Source organism: Eleutherodactylus coqui, chromosome 5 (assembly GCF_035609145.1).
Source record: "Eleutherodactylus coqui strain aEleCoq1 chromosome 5, aEleCoq1.hap1, whole genome shotgun sequence".
Lineage (NCBI taxonomy): Eukaryota > Metazoa > Chordata > Amphibia > Anura > Eleutherodactylidae > Eleutherodactylus > Eleutherodactylus coqui.
In genome coordinates, this window is record NC_089841.1 from 237,856,109 (window position 1) to 237,877,575 (window position 21,467).

Here is a 21,467-nt window from a genome sequence, read left to right on the forward strand (position 1 = left end):
CCAGACCACTCGTAACTGAATTTACTCCCGAAATAATGGGTCTCCCCGGTGGATTAATTGTGCACTTATGTACTTTTGGCAGATGGTACAAAAAAGGGGTTTCTGATTCGATAGATGTAATGAATAAAGCTTCCTCCTTTGTGAGGCTATTATTTAAAAGACCGTTTTCCACCAATTTTTTTAGGTTTTTTTGAATAACTACTAGGGGGTCTTTAGGCAATTTTTTATAATTATCTGTATTATTTACCAATGTTAGATTAATATCATCATACCGGGCATAGTCCATTATCACGATACCACCCCCCTTGTCGGCCCTTTTTATCACTAATTCTTTGTTGTTACGTAGTTCTTGAATCGCAATTTTTTCTCTCATGGATAAATTAGATTTATTAATCCTAGTTTTTACGTCTGCATCACACATGCTAGTAAAATCTTTTAAAACGTTATGATAAAAGGATTCAATAAATATTCCTTTAGATTCTGTTGGGTAAAATTTAGTTTTTTGTTTCAAACCAGTGGTGATTGGATCTTCTATATTAAAATCACCTTTTAAATTTAATAAAAAATTTTAAATGGAAAACAGATTACATTTTATGCACGCTAGATGTAGAATCTTTATACACATGCATTCCTCACCAATTAGGTATTTTAGCCGTAAAAAATTTCCTAGATAGCGATCCTTTAATGCCCTTAAATCAAAAAATATTCATTTTAGAAGCGATAGATTTTTTATTGACCAATAATTATTTTACCTACAATAAAAAATTTTATTTGCAAACGCAGGGCACCGCAATGGGCTGTAAAGCCGCACCTGCGTTAGCTAACCTATACATGGGATTTTTTGAAAAAAATAAAACTAGCAATAATAATATTGTTTTATATCGTAGGTATATAGATGATATTTTAATAGTATGGAAAGGGACAGAAGCGAGTCTTCTTTTATATATTGATAATTTAAATAATAATACTAACAATTTAAAGTTTACATATAATTTTAGTTATACTGAAATAGTGTTTTTAGACCTAGTTTTAATGCCTTTCAATGATTTAATAGTAAGTAAAACCCATTTTAAAAAAATTGACAAAAACTCCTATCTCGACTACCGCAGTTGTCATGCAACTAGCTGGAAGAAAAATATACCCTACAGCCAACTAAAAAGAGTTAGAAGAAATTGCTATCACGATGACGATTTTGAAAAACAGGCGCAGATCATTAAGGACAGGTTTAGAGAAAAAAGATACCCACTAAAAATAATAGAAGATGCACATAAAAAATTATTAACCCCGCAAAACCCAGTGAATAAAATTGTTGAAAAAAATTTTTTTAAAAGAAAGGATAAAATAAATCCAATATTTTTAACCAGATATAATGATGATAATAAAGAAATAAAGAAAATAATAAGTAAACATTGGCCAATTTTACAGAGTGACCCCTTTTTGTCTAAATTTCTAGAGAATAAACCTACTTTAATTTTTAAACGTAATAAGACCCTACAGAATATGATCGCCCCCTCTAATCCCATTAAAAATAAAAAGGAAAATAAAAATAGATGTGAGGATCCATTAAAAACTGGTGTTTTTAAATGCTTTCAAAAAAATTGTAAATGTTGTCCATTAATCTCACACAGTAGAAAAGAGGTTTTAAACAGTAAAAAAAATGTATGTTTTAAAATCTCCCAAAAATTAAATTGTAATAGTTCTAAAGTAATCTACCTCATAGAATGCCCCTGCAAGTTAAGTTATATAGGGAGAACTATAAACAAGCTAAAAATGAGAGTTGGGAATCATCGACAAAATATTTTAAAAAATTTTCGGAACCATAGTCTTTCCCGACATTTCCATGACTTCCATGATGGAGATGCATCCAAAATGCTCGTTACCCCACTAGAAAGTATAGATTCAAAATCCATCTCAGCATTAAGGAAAAAAGAAATGTATATATTGGATCTATAGACTAAATACACTAGTTCCTGCGGGACTTAATGAAATGTTGGAAAAAATTTGAAAATAATTTTTTTTAAAAATTTTTTTAAAAAAAATGAATGTAAAAATTTTTTATATATAAAAAAATTTTTTTCATAATAACAAAAAATCTTTTTAATAGTAAAATGATTTTTTAGAATTGTCGGGATACAATGTATTTTCCTATTATGGTATTGTATGGTTATTCCAGTACCAGTATTTATATTAATGATTGCTTTTACATTAAGGTGTTTATAAAATGCTAAATAATATATTAGATGTCATGAATTTTATATCTAATAAGTTTCCTTTTCTATATCGTTGTTGTGATTTAAATTATAGTTATATATGATATTTATAAACTACTAAGTGGAGTACTATCCCTTTAGTAGATGGATCAAACAAATGAACGAATGCTGGAGAGTACAAATACATTGATAAAGTTTAGTATATTCAAAAAAAACTTGACACGCATACTAATGAGTCAAAAAGGACGTAATCACGTCCAACTAATTATCCCTAGGTAGCGGTAACCCCGCCCACTTTTAGTAATCGATCAGCATGCACTGATAATTGCACATGTTCTGGTAAGCCAGCCCTTTAAACTTTTATATAAATTGACTGAGTGTTATTGTACTATTGAGCTTGAAAAAGGCGACTTATAAGTCGCAGAAACGCGTAGCTCAGACTGTTGTTTAAAAAAAAAAATATATACGTAATAAAATTGATTAAGCTAAAAATAATCAATTTACTTTCGTTCCTGCTTTTTCCCGTGAGCGCAAGACTTGTTTTTCTTTTTTCCTCCCTTGAACGAATCGTAACGGGTTCTGAATAATTTTTACGATGACCCGTAACCCATGCTGTGCGGCTCTCTACGGATAAAGGAAAAAGCCTTATATGCCTTCCAGGATTTCGGTGCCGGTGAGATCTAAGTCGACTACCTAGTCTCACCCGAGCACCCGGTGAGTAACATTATCCTTCTCACCACGTTGGTTTGTCTATTTGTGTTCGCTATACAGCTTGGCGCTCTCCTCTCACAACGCTTTAAAGAGAGTTAGACACTATAAAAGGTTCATACTGTAGTTGATTGGGACCCCAACAAGTGGGATGGGGACCAACACTCATCCGCCAACCTCCCCAGCCATCCATCACACCTTATCCTCTTTACCAGCAGTATGGCCAATGGCTGGCGGTTTATGTACACCAAGAGGCTTATTATTTTTATTCTTTCACACACATAAAACAATTGTTTGTTTCACTATTTTTCTGTGCAGTCTTCCGCACCTTATCCTCTTTACCAGCAGTATGGACAATGGCTGGCGGTTTATGTACACCAAGAGGCTTATTATTTTTATTATTATATTCTTTATACACTCTTCAAATAAAATACTGTTGTTAATTGGAAATGAGATACACTTTAAATAGAACTTTTGCTATTAATTTGACTAAAGTACTTATCAGGTGTTTCAAGTACACAATTATCTCATATTAATATCTTAATTCAATAATATTCAAATTAACACAACTCAATATTTTTGAATTCCACATATTCCACGAATCTGTATATACATATATGCACTGTGGTAATCCTGGGCTATTATCTCACACAACTAGTCTCAGAAATAAAATTAGATGCCCCTCCTTTGGTCACTCCATTTGTTCAAGTGAGAGACTTAACATGGAGTCTAAGAGTGACCTTCACTCTATACATTACCACAATATACATATATATACACCAACATCCACTTAAAATGGAGACACACTTCTCACCTAGGCTGGACTGTGTGGAGGGTGGAGCAAGACCTGTTCCTATTGTTCTTCCCTCCCATCTCCTTACATCACCTAGCTCCACCCCCTGTGGTCTGGCTCAGCATTTGGTCATTTTTGCTTCATTTCGTTTCTGGTTACCGGACAGTATACACCATATAACACAGTCTCTCATACAGGTCCTTCCATTTATACACACACATAAAGACAAAAACATTTGCATGTCAGTTACTACTTTTTTTTTAAGTGTCAGTACTTCCTCACTTGTCTAAAAGTGTCGGTATTTCCCAACCCTGCTTATTTCCCCCCGTCTCAACTACTTCTCTTATACCTATAAGAGGCTCCCATCAGGGATTTTATCCCCTGAAAATTTTAGGCTTCCCTGGTACAATTTATACCATGCCTTCCCGAGATCGGCAAGAGGGTTTCATATTCTGTACACTGACCATGCAAGGTAACAAATAAAGACAATAACAGTTAAACACCCGCACAGCATATTCAGCCCACCATATGAATTCTTAAAAAGCTTGAAGATTTATAAGAGGCATGCACTTCTTACCCCTCGGACAGGAAAGGAGCAGCCAGGAAGCACGGATAGATTGTGGCAAGATAAAACCTTACCTTACTGCGCAGTTTTTGTCAATCCGTGGTTCCGAGTGGCTCCTTATCCCATCTGGGTCCGGGGGGGTTCGAGGTGTAGGTGGTCCTCTTGTTCCATCAAGCCCCGCGATCGGGCGCCAATTACTGATAGGGATAAAATCCATGTTACGTTAATATGCTGTGGGGCTCCAAATCAGAGCTGGTTATGCCGGCCACCATGAGAAAGCAATAGACACAGGCATCACGGTCGTGTCTTAGAGCAATCTGAGTTTATTGTGTACTTTGTCTTTCTTATACAAAAAATAGTAGGCGTATCAGAGGTTGAACTGCTTTACAGAGGTCGACCTGTTTTACTGGTACATAATTTTGTCTTCTCTATAAACAATGCTTTATTTGTTTGTATGTAGACATCGTGTCTGGTACCCTGATTATCATCACACTCTACATTAACAAAGCATTCCATACAACCTTTTGATCAGTGTAACGAGATAAACAAGCTCTTGGAGACATGATGGACATTTAAGATTACACCTCTACTTAATTAAGTACTAGCCTAAATGTACAAGCATTTTAGCAGAGCTTTTTATAGGACACAGAATAGAGTGTACAATTTAGGCCTACAGCCTCCGGAAACGTATAAAGATACATACATATATACATTAATATGTTCATAACCCTCACAGGCAGATAGAAGAGGTGTCAAAACGAAACGAAGTAATTATCATGGGGGACTTTAATTACCCAGATATAACATGGGAGAACGAAACCTGCAAATCTCACAGGGGTGATAAGTTCTTGAGAGTAATTAAAGACAATTACCTGAACCAACTTGTGCAGGAACCAACAAGAGGGAGGGCCATTCTGGACCTAGTACTAACTAACAAACCGGAACGTATAAGGGGGGTGCAGGTTGAGGGGCACTTGGGGAACAGCGACCACAATATAATCAACTTCCAGCTGTCAATCAATAGGAAGCCTTATCAGGGAGAGACAAAGAAACTAAATTTTAGTAAAGCAAAATTTGATGAGCTTAGAACTACTATCGGTAACATTAATTGGGACAACATCCTCAAAAATATCAGTACGGAGGAGAAATGGGAAAAGTTCAAAAGGATCCTAATCACCTCATGTGAGCAGTTCATTCCCTTTAAAAATAAAAGAAACTCAACTAAAAGGAAACCAATGTGGCTCGACAAGACGGTACGAGGGGAGGGGCAATAAACGAAAAGAAGAAAGCGTTCAAACTACTAAAGCAACAAGGCAGCGAAGAAGCGCTAAAATCATACAGGGAAAAAAACAAAATATGCAAAGATACGATCAAAACTGCCAAGGAGGAAGCAGAAAGACGGATCGCAAAAGAGAGCAGAAACAACCCGAAGCTATTTTTCAACTACATAAACAGCAAAAGGATTTGCAGGGAGAGCGCTGGCCCTTTAAAAAACAATGCAGGAGAAATCATTGATGATGACGAAGGGAAAGCAAATCTACTAAACAGCTTCTTCTCAAGTGTGTTCACCAAAGAAAAGGAAATGCCACACGAGATGCAGGGGAATAAAACGAACCCCTTACAAAATATCTCATACCTAACGCAGGAGGAGGTGCGGAAGCGTCTAAAGAAAACTAAAATTGATAAATCACCGGGCCCTGATGGATTACACCCAAGGATACTAAAGGAACTAAGTGACGAGATAGCTAGGCCGCTATACCTAATATTTCTAGACACTATCAAGACCGGAGTAGTACCATTGGACTGGCGCATTGCCAACGTGGTTCCAATTTACAAAAAAGGGAGCAAAAGTGAGCCTGGTAACTACAGGCCAGTAAGTCTCACTTCAGTAACGGGAAAAATTTTCAAGGGGATTCTGAGAGACGCCATCGATGAGTACCTCAAGGAGATTAAGGGAATAACTCCTCACCAGCATGGATTCATGAAGGGTCGCTCATGTCAGACAAATCTGATCAGTTTCTACGATGAAGTAAGCTCTAAGCTGGACCAGGGAGAATCTATTGATCTTGTATATCTGGACTTCTCTAAAGCCTTTGACACCGTGCCACATAATAGGCTAATATACAAAATGAGGCAGCTCGGACTGGGCGAAAACGTGTGTAAGTGGGTAAAAAATTGGCTCAACGATAGAAAGCAGAGGGTGGTAATAAATGGTTCGTACTCTGATTGGACCACAGTCGCTAGCGGGGTGCCACAGGGTTCAGTATTAGGCCCCACTCTGTTCAACATATTTATTAATGACCTGATAGAGGGGCTGCACAGCAAAATATCAATATTTGCAGATGACACAAAATTATACAATATAATCGATGCAACGGAGGACAATGTGCGGCTACAAACGGACCTGGATAAGATGGGGGCTTGGGCAGAAAAATGGCAAATGAAGTTCAATGTTGAAAAATGTAAGACTATGCACATGGGCAGGAGGAACGGATGTCACCAATATTCACTTAATGGGGTACTGCTAGGGAAAAGTGATATGGAAAAGGATCTAGGGGTATTAGTGGATAATAGACTAAACTGGAGTAACCAATGCCAGTCAGCTGCTGCAAAGGCAAATAAAGTCTTGGGGTGCATTAAAAGAGGTATAGGGGCGAAGGACGAGAACATTATCCTTCCATTATATAAGGCACTTGTCAGGCCTCCCATGGAATACTGCGTACAATTCTGGACACCGGTGCTCAGGAAAGATGTCACAGTGCTTGAAGGGGTTCAAAGAAGGGCAACTAAACTAATACATGGAATGACGGGACTGGAATACCCACAGAGGCTATCCAAATTGGGACTATTTACTCTAGAAAAAAGAAGGTTAAGAGGCGACCAAATAACCATGTATAAGTACATGAGGGGACAACACATGGATCTCTCCCGCGATCTGTTTACACCCAGGACCACGACGGTAACAAGAGGACATCCGCTACGATTAGAGGAAAGTAGGTTTCATCACCAACATAGGGTTCTTTACTGTAAGAGCGGTTAGACTGTGGAACTCTCTACCGGAGGAAGTGGTGATGGCAAAATCGATAGAGGAGTTTAAAAGGGGACTTGATGTCTTTCTGGAGAAGAAGGATATTACAGGATATAAATATTAGGTTAAGGGTCAATCCTGGTATACAGGCAGGTAGGAACTATTAGGGGTTGATCCAGGGAACAGTCTGATTGCCATTAGGGAGTCGGGAAGGAATTTTTCCCCCAAAAGGGCTAATTGGCTTCTGGCCTTGGGGTTTTTTGCCTTCCTCTGGATCAACACAGTAGGATAGACAGGCTGGACTAGATGGACAATGTCTTCATTCGGCCTTACATACTATGTTACTATGTTACCCTGTTGGACATCTTTTGACATTAAAGCTGTACAAGCTTCAATTAGAATGTAGGAAGACATCAGACAGTGGATTGGAAAGGGTTAAGTGTTCAGTGCTTCAGTGATTTTAAGAAATTAAGTTTATATAATTAAGCAGAACAATTATCATTCAAACGGGCGATAGTGATCGTTTGGTCTGAACGCAGCCAATAAGTGAAGGATGAATAATTTATTAACTTTTCATTCGTCATTCATTTTACACAGTATAAAAATCATCGTTGGCTCATTCACTTATCGATTGGTTTAAACAGCGCTCCTTCATTCCCTCTCAGTCATTTTTACAGTGATAGTGAAAGACTGATTCTCATTTGCATGAGCCAACGACATGCGGTGAGGTCATTTGCTCATTCAAACGATAATCCTCTCGTCTAAGGACCTTTAAGCACAATTAGTCATACTGGGGCTACAAGTGTACATTCATGCAGCAACCTCTGTATTATAGGCTGACAGATGGGCACATGCGCTAATACGCTCGCTGCTACGAAGTCCATTAGCAAATGAATTATATTTTTGGGGTCTTTTTTTGACTATTCAAACTCTGCAGTATTGCATACAAGTTTGAGGGGGGGGGGGGGGGGGGGGGGGGAAAGGTCCTACCCTTACCCCATCTATGTGTGATATAGATGGGGTAAGTCCTTTCTTTTCTTGCGCCTAGTATTAACATGTGAGAATTCGGATAACAAGACCATTGAAAATCATGGCCAAAAATGGGATGACAACCCGCTGATGTGTTTAAGCCCTCAAGCTAATAACACAATGGAACTGGCAATGTAGCATAGACAGAGGAAACCTGCGGATTAGAAGTGAAGACCAACTGTGCAGAATCACTAATTTGTCACATTTCTCTTTAGGGCTGTAAAGTAGTCGGAGCCGCCGGTTCAGATGACAAAGTCAAATACCTAAAAGAAATTGGCTTTGATGTAGCTTTTAACTACAAGACTGTGAGCTCTTTGGACGAAGCCCTGAAGAAGGCCTCTCCGGAAGGCTACGACTGCTACTTTGAGAATGTAAGTAACAAACTATAAAGATCAGTGAGATATCTTTTATATAGAGACATTTTATGTTAAACACAAACTGCTTGTGTCCAGATAGTGGCTTCCGCTAGCGTAAGGCCTCACAAACAGCGCCATTTTACAGATCCACACGTGTTCCGCTCCTTACATAACTAACCTGCTAGCATAAAGGACTATGGGACCATACTGTATCTTCATACCCCTCCAACTTCATGTAGAGGTTTTTCTTTTGGATTCCATCTAATGCCGTACTAGAGTACATCTAGGGAAGAACACCTCTGCCACACAAAGTGCCTGTCGTGTGCCACCATACAGGTTCGTGCACACATGGAGTGGTAAGCAATCCAGAGGTATTCTTCCCTAGACGTACTCTCATATGGCATGGCAGGCTCCGCTCCTCAGTCTACTTCAAAAATTACCCTTGACCACCGGTGGTACATTTACGGTAGCTGGTCATTAAAAGTGGTTAATAAGACTCATAACTTTTATTAATGGTCCTGGTTTACCTGTATCATATAAAAAACAGGCAAACCCCCTTAGGTTGGAAGAAACGGATACAGTCTGCAAAAGATGTATCATGTTTTACTATCAGTGACCAGCTACACTTTTTGGATGGATTACAAGAATTTGGTCTAACTGTGTACACAGAAGGAATAACGATATATATGTTTGGAAGCCCGGAAAGTGGTTGTGGTAGCTCCTTGTCCATAAATGTGAATACAAGTATACAATATAAACCCTTTTTGTTCTCTGTTCTTTAGGTCGGAGGGAAGTTTTTTGATGCAACTCTACCACAAATGAAGGATTTCGGAAGAATTTCTGTGTGCGGTGCTATATCCGTGTATAATGAGGGTGATGTGTTGCCATCAGGTACACTGCTATAGCAAATCGGTTTCCTTTACTATATTAAGGACTGGACTATACTGCTAATATTTGAGCATTCACCAGAGTTATGCGACATACATATCCATAAGAGTTAGGTGCACCACTCATTACACAAGAGACTGCTGGACATCTTTTTCTATCCACTTCTAGTGGAGCATGGAAGTGTTGCGTAAACTCAGCTTTGCCATTCAGCGATTATATTGTCCAATTTCAGGTGCCTGCTAAATCCCTTTTTAAAGATCCTAAAAACTTCTAACAAAGTAGCAAAGGTCCTGTAAAAACTCCCATATTGGCCCCCAATACATATTCGTTGACCTTCTTGATATTTGAAGGAAAACGCCAAATGTGACAGATCCTCCTTGCCCAGGCCCCCTGCCAATCTGCTGTTCAACTGGCTAGTGCACTCGTATGCCGAACTGATTTCTTCAAGAAGCAAGACAACCCTATCTTTACTATAATTGTCAGGTTTGGTATTGCAAGCCAAGTTCCCATTGAAATGAATGGGAAACTTGCCTGCAATACCAAGCCTGGCCACTACAGTAAGAACAGAGCTGTCTGCTTTCTGCATAAATGAGCTCTGTGCACAAGAATGCCAGCCTGGCAAACCACTGATTAGCAGTGGGTCCCGGGCAATTGACCATTGCCCATCTACTATTTTTGACCTATCCTCAGAATAAGTGATTAATAGTTTACAACGGGTCAATCCCTAAAAAAAAACCCTTGCTAATACAATTAAATTAAAGCTCTCCAACCATATTAAGTAATAGTACTGATAAAGGTGGTTACATTTTGTAACAATTAGCTAACGTAAATGTACAAAAATAGTTTTATGGTGCCGAGAAGAAGAGGAACACATTCAGAACAATGTAAAACATTTAACCTGCAGCAGTGCCCAAAGAAGTCAAGTGTCAGGTATGACAGTGCCCACCCAAATATGGCAGTCCCAGTGCTTAATTAATGCAACTCCCTTTTCTTTCTCCGTCTTGTGGCTCCCGGTATATTATATTATATTACGGTGTTTCTCTGCAGATGGCTTGGTTTAGGCCTCATGTCCACGGGGAAAATCAGATCCGCTGCAGATTCTACATGGAGAATCTGCAGCGGGTCCCTCCTGCCCCGCGGACATGAGCGCTGAAAATAACAATTTAAAAGTATTTACCTATCCGTAGCGAGCGGGGAAGGTCAGCTGTTCCTCACGGCCGGATCTTCATTTTCGGCCGGCGGATGAATTTCTGACGCCGGCGGCACGTCGTCGACGTGCCGCGCGCATGCGCCGGGCACATCCGCCGAGCCGAAGCAAGGGAGATGCGGCCGTCAGGAAGAGAAGAGCTTCGCGGTCCGCTGCGGGTGAGTAAATGCTTTAAATTCCTATTTTAGGTCTCCCGCGGATCCGGACGGCTTCCATAGGCTTCAATAGAAGCCCGCGGGAGCCGTCCCCGCGGGAGACCCGCATGAAAATGGAGCATGGTCCAGATTTTTTCATGCTCCATTTTTTTTTAAATCACTTTTATTGACGATCCGCGGGTATTTATCTACCCCGCTGGTGGTCAATGCATCCCTATGGGGTGCGGATCTGCACGCGGGAGATCCGCTGCGGATTTTAAATCACATTTTGCCCGTGGACATGAGCCCTAGTCTTAATTTTCATTTTGTTCATCTTCATTGTAGGACCTTGTGTACAACCTGCCTTCATCTTTAAGCAACTCCGTATGGAAGGCTTCCTTGTGCATCGCTGGACAGACAGGTTTGCAGAAGGACAGAAACAACTCCTGCAATGGCTTTTAGAAGTAATTACAATTTATATACATTTTTATTTGGTAATTGGAAGAAAAAAATGTTCTTAAATTCCTCTTCATCTATTTCAGTGTTCTCCATACATTGTAACTACTTTGTACTCGCTGTAGTCACTGTTACAGTATGGTTTCTACATTGTAGCAGCTTGTTCTTGCAATGGACACTGTCTTTCCCTGGTAAATGTATCAGCCTTGGGGTGCATTCACATGAACGTATATCGGCTCGGTTTTCACGCCGAGCCGATATACGTTGTCCTCGTGTGCAGGGGGGGGGGGGGATGAAAGAGCCAGGAGCAGGAACTGAGCTCCTGCCCCCTCTCTGCCTCCTCTCCACCCCTCTGCACTATTTGCAATGAAAGGAGGTGGGGCGGGGCTAAGTTCCGAGAATTAGCCCCGCCCTGTCCCACCACTCCCCATTGCAAATAGTGCAGAGGGAAGGAGAGGAGGCAGAGAGGGGGCGGGAGCTCAGTTCCTGCTCCTGGCTCTTCTCCCCTCCCCCCTCCCCCTCTGCTCATGAGGACGACTTATATCGGCGTGAAAACCGAGCCGATATACGTTCGTGTGAATGCAGCATAACATTCACTTCCTCATGTCTTAGCAAACCCCTGATCAGCTCCAACAGTGACTATTGTCACACTAGGGGGTGTTTTCCCCTGTAACTGGGGCTCCTATGCTCCAGTACAGTGGAAAACTGTGAAATAAAAAAAACTGTGAATGACCCCTTATATGACATCATGGGGGATATAGATGTTAAAAAAAAAAAAAAAAGTTACAAAAATAAGTAAAAAATTACAGGATAAAATGAAAATATACATATATAAACAAAACAAGCCACCGCCGATACAACATAAACCGCTGCCATATCTGCCCTACAATACGAGATTATACAAACTATCATGTCAAGTCAGGAAGGGAGGTCCCTTGCAACCCCCCCTTCCCATGATCTGGAGAGGAGTCGCCTCTTGCTCTGGCGGACTTGACATGTCTCTGTATCACATGGTTGGCCATTCGCTTAAATACCCATCATGTCATAGAATGCTTTGAAAACATTGTTGCTGAAGTGGAACTGCATGGCCAGCTGCAACTTTCCATATAGCAGCGGACTACCGGGACTTTTTAAAGCAGTAAGCAAGACGATCAGGCTGGCCACCATTGATAAAGGAGTCATCGATATGAAACTGGTCCTACAGAAAAGGAACGTTCATATTCTACAGGGGTTCTAGTAATATCAAATAAAGTCATAACTGGAACTAATGCAATAAAATGTTTTCTAGGATCATTCCCTCATAAATGGAGATGAGCGAGCACCAAAATGCTCGGGTGCTCGTTACTCGGGACGAACTTTTCGCGATGCTCGAGGGTTCGTTTCCAGTAACGAACCCCATTAAAGTCAATGGGCGACCGGAGCATTTTTGTATTTCGCCGATGCTCGCTAAGGTTTCCTTGTGTGAAAATCTGGGCAATTCAAGAAAGTAATGGGAACGACACAGCAACGGATAGGGCAGCCGAGGGGCTACATGTTGGGCTGCATCTCAAGTTCACAGGTCCCACTATTAAGCCACAATAGCGGCAAGAGTGCCCCCCCCCCCCCCTCCCAACAACTTTTACTTCTGAAAAGCCCTCATTAGCAATGCATACCTTAGCTAAGCACCACACTACCTCCAACAAAGCACAATCACTGCCTGCATGACACTCCACTGCCACTTCTCCTGGGTTACATACTGCCCAACCGCCCCCCCCTCCCCCCCACAGCGCACACCAAAGTGTCCCTGCGCAGCCTTCAGCTGCCCTCATGCCACACCACCCTCATGTCTATTTAGAAGTGCGTCTGCCATGAGGAGGGACGGCAGGCTCACACTGCAGAGGGTTGGCACGGCTAGGCAGCGAACCTCTTTAAAAGGGGCGGGGCGATAGCCCACAATGCTGTACAGAAGCAATGAGAAATAGAATCCTGTGCCACCGCCATCAGGAGCTGCACACGTGGGCATAGCAATGGGGAACCTATGTGCCACACACTATTCATTCTGTCAAGGTGTCTCTGCATGCCCCAGTCAGACCGGGCTTTTTAATTCATAGACACAGGCAGGTACAACTCCCTATTGTGAAGTCCCTGTCGACCGACAGCATGGGTGGCTCCCTGGAACCCACCGGCGATACACAAAAATATCCCATTGCATTGCCCAACACAGCTGAGGTAGTAATGTCGTGCTTAATGCAGGTGGGCTTCGGCCCACACTGCATGCCCCAGTCAGACTGGGGTTCTTTACAAGTGGAAACAGATGCATTTATAATTCCCTGTGGACCCACAGCATGGGTGGGTGCCAGGAAGCCACCGGCGGTACATAGAAATATCCAATTGCATTGCCCAACACAGCTGAGGTAGTAATGTCGTGCTTAATGCAGGTGGGCTTCGGCCCACACTGCATGCCCCAGTCAGACTGGTAATATGTACCTTAACAGTAACCGCGTTGGTGGTAATGTGTTGGTGACTGCGGACCTAGTAGCGCGGTTTTATTTTGTTGGTTTTCGGAATGTGGCCAGGATTAAGTGGGCTGTGGCGGGGGATGTCTTTGAGGCACTACGTGTCCTCTCCACGTGTCCGTGGTTATATGCACCTTAACAGTAACAGCGTTGGTGGGAAATGGCCTCGCCGCCATCATGTCTTTGGGAAGCCTCTGTTTCCACACCCCAGAGACATACCATTAGCAGCGGTATAGGCAGAGCCCATAATTAGTAACATTTCAGCCGTAGCATTAGGACAGGCCCCACTAACATATCACTACCAGCATTATAGGGGGAGCACAGTATGCGTTCCATTTCAGTAATAGTAGCACTCAAGACAGGCCCCAGTAACAATTCCGAAGCAGCAGTATAGTGGGAGCGCAGTCTTCGTTCCATTTCAGTAGCTGCAGTATAGACAAGGCACAAGTTACATTTATGTAGCTAAAGTGTAGGCCAATCCCACACACCTTTCTGTACCATGAGTGCAGGCGAAGAACATAGAAATTGCTATGATTACACTGTAGGCGAGGGGCCACAAAAATTGCTGTATCAACAGTACTAATGTACATCCAAAAAATTGGCCATGGCCAACCAAGAGGGCAGGTGAAACCTATTAATCGCTTTGGTTAATGTGGCTTAAGTGGTAACTAGGCCTGGAGGCAGCCCAGTTGAACGAAAAATTGGTTCAAGTTAAAGTTCCAACGCTTTTAAGAGCATTGAAACGTATAAAAATTTTTTAGAAAAATTATGAGTGAGCCTTGTGGCCCTAAGAAAAACTGCCCGTTCGGCGTGATTACGTGAGGTTTCAGGAGGAGGAGCAGGAGGAGGAGGAGGAGGAGGAGGAGGAATATTAGACACAGATTGATGAAGCAGAAATGTCCCCGTTTTGGATGGTGAGAGAGAACGATGCTTCCATCCGCGGGTGCAGCCTACGTATTGCTTACGTATCGCTGCTGTCCGCTGGTGGAGAAGAGAAGTCTGGGGAAATCCAGGCTTTGTTCATCTTGATGAGTGTTAGCCTGTCGGCACTGTCGGTTGACAGGCGGGTATGCTTATCCGTGATGATTCCCCCAGCCACACTAAACACACTCTCTGACAAGACGCTAGCCGCAGGACAAGCAAGCACCTCCAGGGCATACAGCGCGAGTTCAGGCCACGTGTCCAGCTTCGACACCCAGTAGTTGTAGGGGGCAGAGGCGTCACGGAGGACGGTCGTGCGATCGGCTACGTACTCCCTCACCATCCTTTTACAGTGCTCCCGCCGACTCAGCCGTGACTGGGAAGCGGTGACACAGTCTTGCTGGGGAGCCATAAAGCTGGCAAAGGCCTTGGAGAATGTTCCCCTGCCTGCGCTGTACATGCTGCATGATCTCTGTGCCTCCCCTGCTACCTGGCCCTCGGAACTGCGCCTTCTGCCACTAGCGCTGTCGGATGGGAATTTTATCATCAGTTTGTCCACCAGCGCCCTGTGGTATTGCATCATTCTCGAACCCCTTTCCTCTTCGGGAATGAGAGTGCAAAGGCTCTCCTTATACCGTGGGTCGAGCAGTGTGTACACCCAGTAATCCGTAGTGGCCAGAATGCGTGTAACGCGAGGGTCACGAGAAAGGCATCCTAACATGAAGTCAGCCATGTGTGCCAGGGTACCTGTACCCAACACATGGCTGTCTTCACTAGGAAGATCACTTTCAGGATCCTCCTCCTCCTCCTCTTCCTCCTCCTCCTCAGGCCATACACGCTGAAAGGATGACAGGCAAGCAGCATGGGTACCCTCAGCAGTGGGCCAAGCTGTCTCTTCCCCCTCCTCCTCATCCTCCTCCTCCTCCTCCTCCTCCTGAACGCACTGAGATATAGACAGGAGGGTGCTCTGACTATCCAGCGACATACTGTCTTCCCCCGGCTCTGTTTCCGAGCGCAAAGCGTCTGCCTTTATGCTTTGCAGGGAACTTCTCAAGATGCATAGCAGAGGAATGGTGACGCTAATGATTGCAGCATCGCCGCTCACCACCTGGGTAGACTCCTCAAATTTTCCAAGGACCTGGCAGATGGCTGCCAACCAGGGCCACTCTTCTGTAAATAATTGAGGAGGCTGACTCACACTGCGCCGCGCAAGTTGGAGTTGGTATTCCACTATAGCTCTACGCTGCTCATAGAGTCTGGCCAACATGTGGAGCGTAGAGTTCCACTGTGTGGGCACGTCGCACAGCAGTCGGTGCACTGGCAGATTAAACCGATGTTGCAGTGTCCGCAGGGTGGCAGCGTGCGTGTGGGATTTGCGGAAATGTGCGCAGAGCTGGCGCACCTTTCCGAGCAGGTATGACAAGTGGGGGTAGCTTTTCAGAAAGCGCTGAACCACCAAATTAAAGACGCGGGCCAGGCATGGCACGTGCGTGAGGCTGCCGAGCTGCAGAGCCGCCACCAGGTTACGGCCGTTGTCACACATGACCATGCCCGGTTGGAGGCTCAGCGGCGCAAGCCAGCGGTCGGTCTGCTCTGTCAGACCCTGCAGCAGTTCGTGGGCCGTGTGCCTCTTCTCTCCTAAGCTGAGTAGTTTCAGCACGGCCTGCTGACGCTTGCCCACCGCTGTGCTGCCATGCCGCGTTACACCGACTGCTGGCGACGTGCTGCTGACACATCTTGATTGCGAGACAGAGGTTGCGTTGGAGGAGGAGGAGGAGGAAGGTGCTTTAGTGGAGGAAGCATACACCGCCGCAGATACCACCACCGAGCTGTGGCCTGCCATTCTGGGGGTGGGTAGGACGTGAGCGGTCCCAGGCTCTGACTCTGTCCCAGCCTCCACTAAATTCACCCAATGTGCCGTCAGGGAGATATAATGGCCCTGCCCGCCTGTGCTTGTCCACGTGTCTGTTGTTAAGTGGACCTTGGCAGTAACCGCGTTGGTGAGGGCGCGTACAATGTTGCGGGAGACGTGGTCGTGCAGGCCTGGGACAGCACATCGGGAAAAGTAGTGGCGACTGGGAACTGAGTAGCGCGGGGCCGCCGCCGCCATCCTGCTTTTGAAAGCCTCCGTTTCCACAAGCCTATACGGCAGCATCTCTAGGCTGATCAATTTTGCAATGTGCACGTTTAACGCTTGAGCGTGCGGGTGCGTGGCGTCGTACTTGCGCTTGCATTCAAACTGTGGCGCTAGCGACGTCTGGACGCTACACTGAGAGACATTGCTGGATGGGGCCGAGGACAGCGGAGGTGAGGGTGTGGGTGCAGGCCAGGAGACGGTAGGGCCTGTGTCCTCAGAGGGGGGTTGGATCTCAGTGGCAGGTTGGGGCACAGGGGGAGAGGCAGTGGTGCAAACCGGAGGCGGTGAACGGGCATCGTCTCACCTTGTGGGGTGCTTGGCCATCATATGTCTGCGCATGCTGGTGGTGGTGCCTCCCCAGCTGATCTTGGCGCGACAAAGGTTGCACACCACTGTTCGTCGGTCGTCAGGCGTCTCTGTGAAAAACTGCCACACTGTAGAGCACCTTGACCTGTGCAGGGTGGCATGGCGCGAGGGGGCGCTTTGGGAAACAGTTGGTGGATTATTCGGTCTGGCCCTGCCTCTACCCCTGGCCACCACACTGGCTCGGCCTGTGCCCACACCCTGACTTGGGCCTCCGCGTCCTCGTCCACGTCCTATAGGCCTACCCCTACCCCTCAGCATGGTGTATTACCAGTGATTTGATTTCCCAGGCAGGAAAGAAAGTGGCGCAAACCTGCAGCCAAAATAGAATTTTTTTTCCCTTGTTTTTCAAAGGACAAGCCACACTGCGTGTATTCAATGAATACTACTAAGTTTAATAACTGTGTTGTGGCCCTGCAAATGTGTCAGAGAACTGCAGTGATGCAAAGTTATTGGCTCCAGCAGATCAGAGATTTCCCATGCAGGAAAAAAATTGGCGCAAGCCTGCAGTAAAACGTAGCTGGCTGCGTCTGATTTTTTTTAACGTTCTGCACGCAGCACACACGTACCCAGAGCCCTGAGGACTGTCAGAGGCAGGCGAAATAGAATTTTTTCCCTTGTTTTTCAAAGGACAAGCAACACTGCGTCTATTCAATGAATAATGTATGTCTTCTGGCCCTGCCTACACAATTCTATCCCTGTAGTATTAATGCCGGGTGCAATGGTCTGCACAGCCGGTTTTGAGAAAAAAAAAAAAAAATGCAACACTGCTAACAGCAGCCTGGACAGTACTGCACACGGATAGATGTGGCCCTAGAAAGGACCGTTGGGGTTCTTGAAGCCTACACTCACTGCTAACACTCTCCCTGCCTAACCACCACTTCTGTCCCTATTGCAGGGCGCAATGCTCTGCAGATCCAATTTTGAAAAAAAATAAAAATAAAAATACAGTGCTAACACAGTACTGCACACTATTAGATGTGGCCCTGAGAAGGACCGTTGGGGTTCTTGAAGCCTACACTAACTCCTAACGCTCTCCCTACAGCAGCTCAGGCACCAGCAGCACTGTCCCTCAGCTAACTCACAAGGCATCTGAGGCGAGCCGCGGGAGGGGCCGATTTTTATACTCGGGTGACATCTGATCGCCCCAGCCACTCACTGCAGGGGGGTGATATAGGGCTTGAACGTCACAGGGGGAAGTTGTAATGCCTTCCCTGTCTTTCAATTGGCCAGAAAAGCGCGCTAACGTCTCAGAGAGGAAACTGAAAGTAACCGGAACACCGCGTGGTACTCGTTACGAGTAACGAGCATCCCGAACACCGTAATATTCGCACGAATATCAAGCTCGGACGAGTACGTTCGCTCATCTCTACTCATAAATCTATAGGTTCGAACTGTATTGTGGGTAGTTGGGTTCCACTGGATGGGCCAGTTCAGTATAGATACAGTATTGTGATATAATGTACATTATTGTCTTTTAGGGTAAAGTGAAATATCATGAACATGTCACCAAAGGTTTTGAGAACATGCCGGCCGGATTTATGGGAATGCTCAAAGGAGACAACATCGGGAAGGCGATCATCCAAGTCTAACTGGGTGCAGATGGCCATTGCCTCAATGCCATGGGATCTGTCATGCTGTACACTGGAATAAACTCTTGTTCAATGGGTTTTCTTGGTATAACGTGGCACTTCTATTGTGTTTCCGGACTTCTGGCACAACTTTTTCCTGCCTTCCTTTATGCTGAGTCACATTGCATTCTGTCTCGATGTGATTTTAGGAAGTCTACATCACTCCTAATCTCTCGCTATGTGATATTTTACTTGTATCCTTTAGTGAGGACAGTTATGGCAATGACACCACCTAGTGGCGATTGTTGTAACCTGCAGTACAATACAATGTCTAGAAGCCCCTGAGCTGGGGTGCTTGAGGAACATAAGATACCAGTATTGTAAGTGGAACATTTAGTAGGGGGGATTCTGGTGCTCGGAGCTTTGTAATGCCACTTTCTCAACCCAATAACTCCTTATGATAGGGCCGTGTTCTACTTTTATTTTCAAAGAAATTACATTTTTAAAATTATTTTCTGCCGCCATCTTCTGACCGCCATAACTTTTATTTTTCTGTCAACATAGTTGTGAAAGAGCTCACTTTTTGCGGGACGCCAAGTTTCTATTGGTACCATTTTGGAGCACATACTGTATGACTTTTTGATTGTTTTTTATTACATTTTTTTAGACAGGGTGACCAAAAGCACAATTGTGGCTTTTTTTTTCCCCGTCCGTTCACCTTGCGGGGTGAATGTGTTACTTTGATAGCTCAGACTTTTACGGACGCAGCGATACAAAGTGTGGGGTTTTTTTTGTTTTTTTTTTGTTTTTTTTGGTTCTATTCTTTTATAAATATGCCAAACATTTTTTTTTTACTTTTATTGCCCTGCATTTTTAAAAAACTATCAATAAAACTTTTACCCAATTATTACATTGATCGCTCCTGAATAGAGATGAGCGAACCTACTCGGCCACGCCCCTTTTTCGCCCGAGCACCACGATTTTCGAGTACTTCCGTACTCTGACGAAAAGATTTGAGGGCGCTGTGGGTGAGTGGGGGGTTGGAGTGGGGAGGGGGGGGGAAGAGAGAAAAAGCTCCCCCTGTTCCCCGCTGCTACCCTTACCCCCGCCCCCCGAATCTTTTCACCCGAGTACTGAAGTACTCGAAAATCGCGGTGCTCGATCGAGTAATTACTCGAAACTAGTATATTCGCTCATCTCTAAGACACACCAATCTGCAATGGGAGCCCTGGGGCCTTTCAGAAGTCCCCGGCTGCTATAGCAACTGCACGGCACCTCGCGATCTCATTGCGGCTGGCAGTGCGGGTCCCCGACCATCGATTGGGACATTTAAATGCTACTGTCAGAATTGACAGCGGCATTCAAAGGGTTAACGCTTTCAATCAGCAGCACTGCTAATAGAAGCTGTTGCGGGCGGGTGTCACCTGCATTGTATGGAGCGGGATCAACCCCTGATCCTCCTTCATAGAAACCTCCAGGATTCACATGTACGTATGATGTCATAGGGAACAAAGGATAAAGAAAATTTTGTGTTACCCCTAATAAAATTTGAAAAAAAGGCATTTAACAATAGCTCTGTATGTGAGGAAAAAGAAAATGCAGCAGCACTAATGATGGCCGCTCATGAAAACCTGCATTGTAATATTCGAAATGCTAAGAAAGCAACAGAATAGTTAAAGATCAACGAGTCAAAGTGCAAATATTTCACTATTTGTCTACCTTCCCTCGTGACACACCTGGCCTGGCTTTGCCAATGCTAATTTACACTTATCGCCTTCACCAGATGCTGAGATCAATGATACTCCTACTTTAAAGTATTCTGCACACCCACAGCGCAAAAATACTGTAAACATATCAGATTGTATCTGCTGGTCTGCTAAAGGTTGGCTCAAAACAAAGAAAATACTCGGCAGTATTACCAGAAGGATTATTTTTTGAAATTGCATGCGTAAAGAGATAAGCCCTTGGGAAGCATTAGGGTTCCCCTCTGGTTCTTTTAATAGGGGGTCTTACCCAGAGGTGGAGGATGTTCCTCAGGGGTGGATAAGGAACAGAATGGTGCGTCCCCCTCCCACAGTGTGGGCTCGGCTATGCTTCCTGTGATAAACCCTGTTACAGGCCTGGAAGGTCACTGATAGAGGGCGATGCTGGTGCGCTTCAACTTTTTATTAAACAATACAAACTTTTTTTTAGCTCTTCTGATAAATCAGAGACAATGTATGTAGACACTGCTGCATTGGTAATGGAGTTTCTATATGCTAAGCTCCAGGTTGACAGTCCTCCATGATGGTCGCCCACTCTACAACCATTGCAAGTTCAAAGTCTCAAGGCAACAGTAGGCTGGGGAGCTGGGGTGACACTCTGGCATGAAAGAGGAGTATGGCAGGATAGCTGATACTGAAGACCCTTACAAGGTTGTGGAGATTCAACCCTTCTTTACTAGTTGGAGGCTAGAAACTAAAGCTCAAACTGAGGAGCCACGATAGGTGTCGTCAGCTGGAAACCTTACAAACTTCCTGGCCAACTCCCGTGCTTCCGCACCTCCTTCCTGTACACAACACCCTGCCCAACCTCCCTCGGCCAATAGTGAGTCCTCCTTGTAAAGA

General features: G+C 44.2%; 1 protein-coding gene across 3 annotated transcripts in view; it reads left to right on the plus strand.

Annotated features, from left to right (window-relative positions):
* Positions 1-18,959, plus strand: part of LOC136628451 (prostaglandin reductase 1-like) — a 64,249-nt gene extending 45,290 nt beyond the window's left edge. For all 3 annotated transcript variants that reach the window (XM_066604371.1, XM_066604370.1, XM_066604372.1), the window contains exons 7-10: positions 8,549-8,704; positions 9,472-9,580; positions 11,264-11,382; positions 18,772-18,959. In XM_066604371.1, coding sequence (XP_066460468.1) covers positions 8,549-8,704; positions 9,472-9,580; positions 11,264-11,382; positions 18,772-18,882 — 495 coding nt within the window. In that variant the 3' untranslated portion in view covers positions 18,883-18,959. The remainder of the gene's footprint in view (positions 1-8,548; positions 8,705-9,471; positions 9,581-11,263; positions 11,383-18,771) is intronic.
* Positions 18,960-21,467: the final 2,508 nt, after the last annotated feature.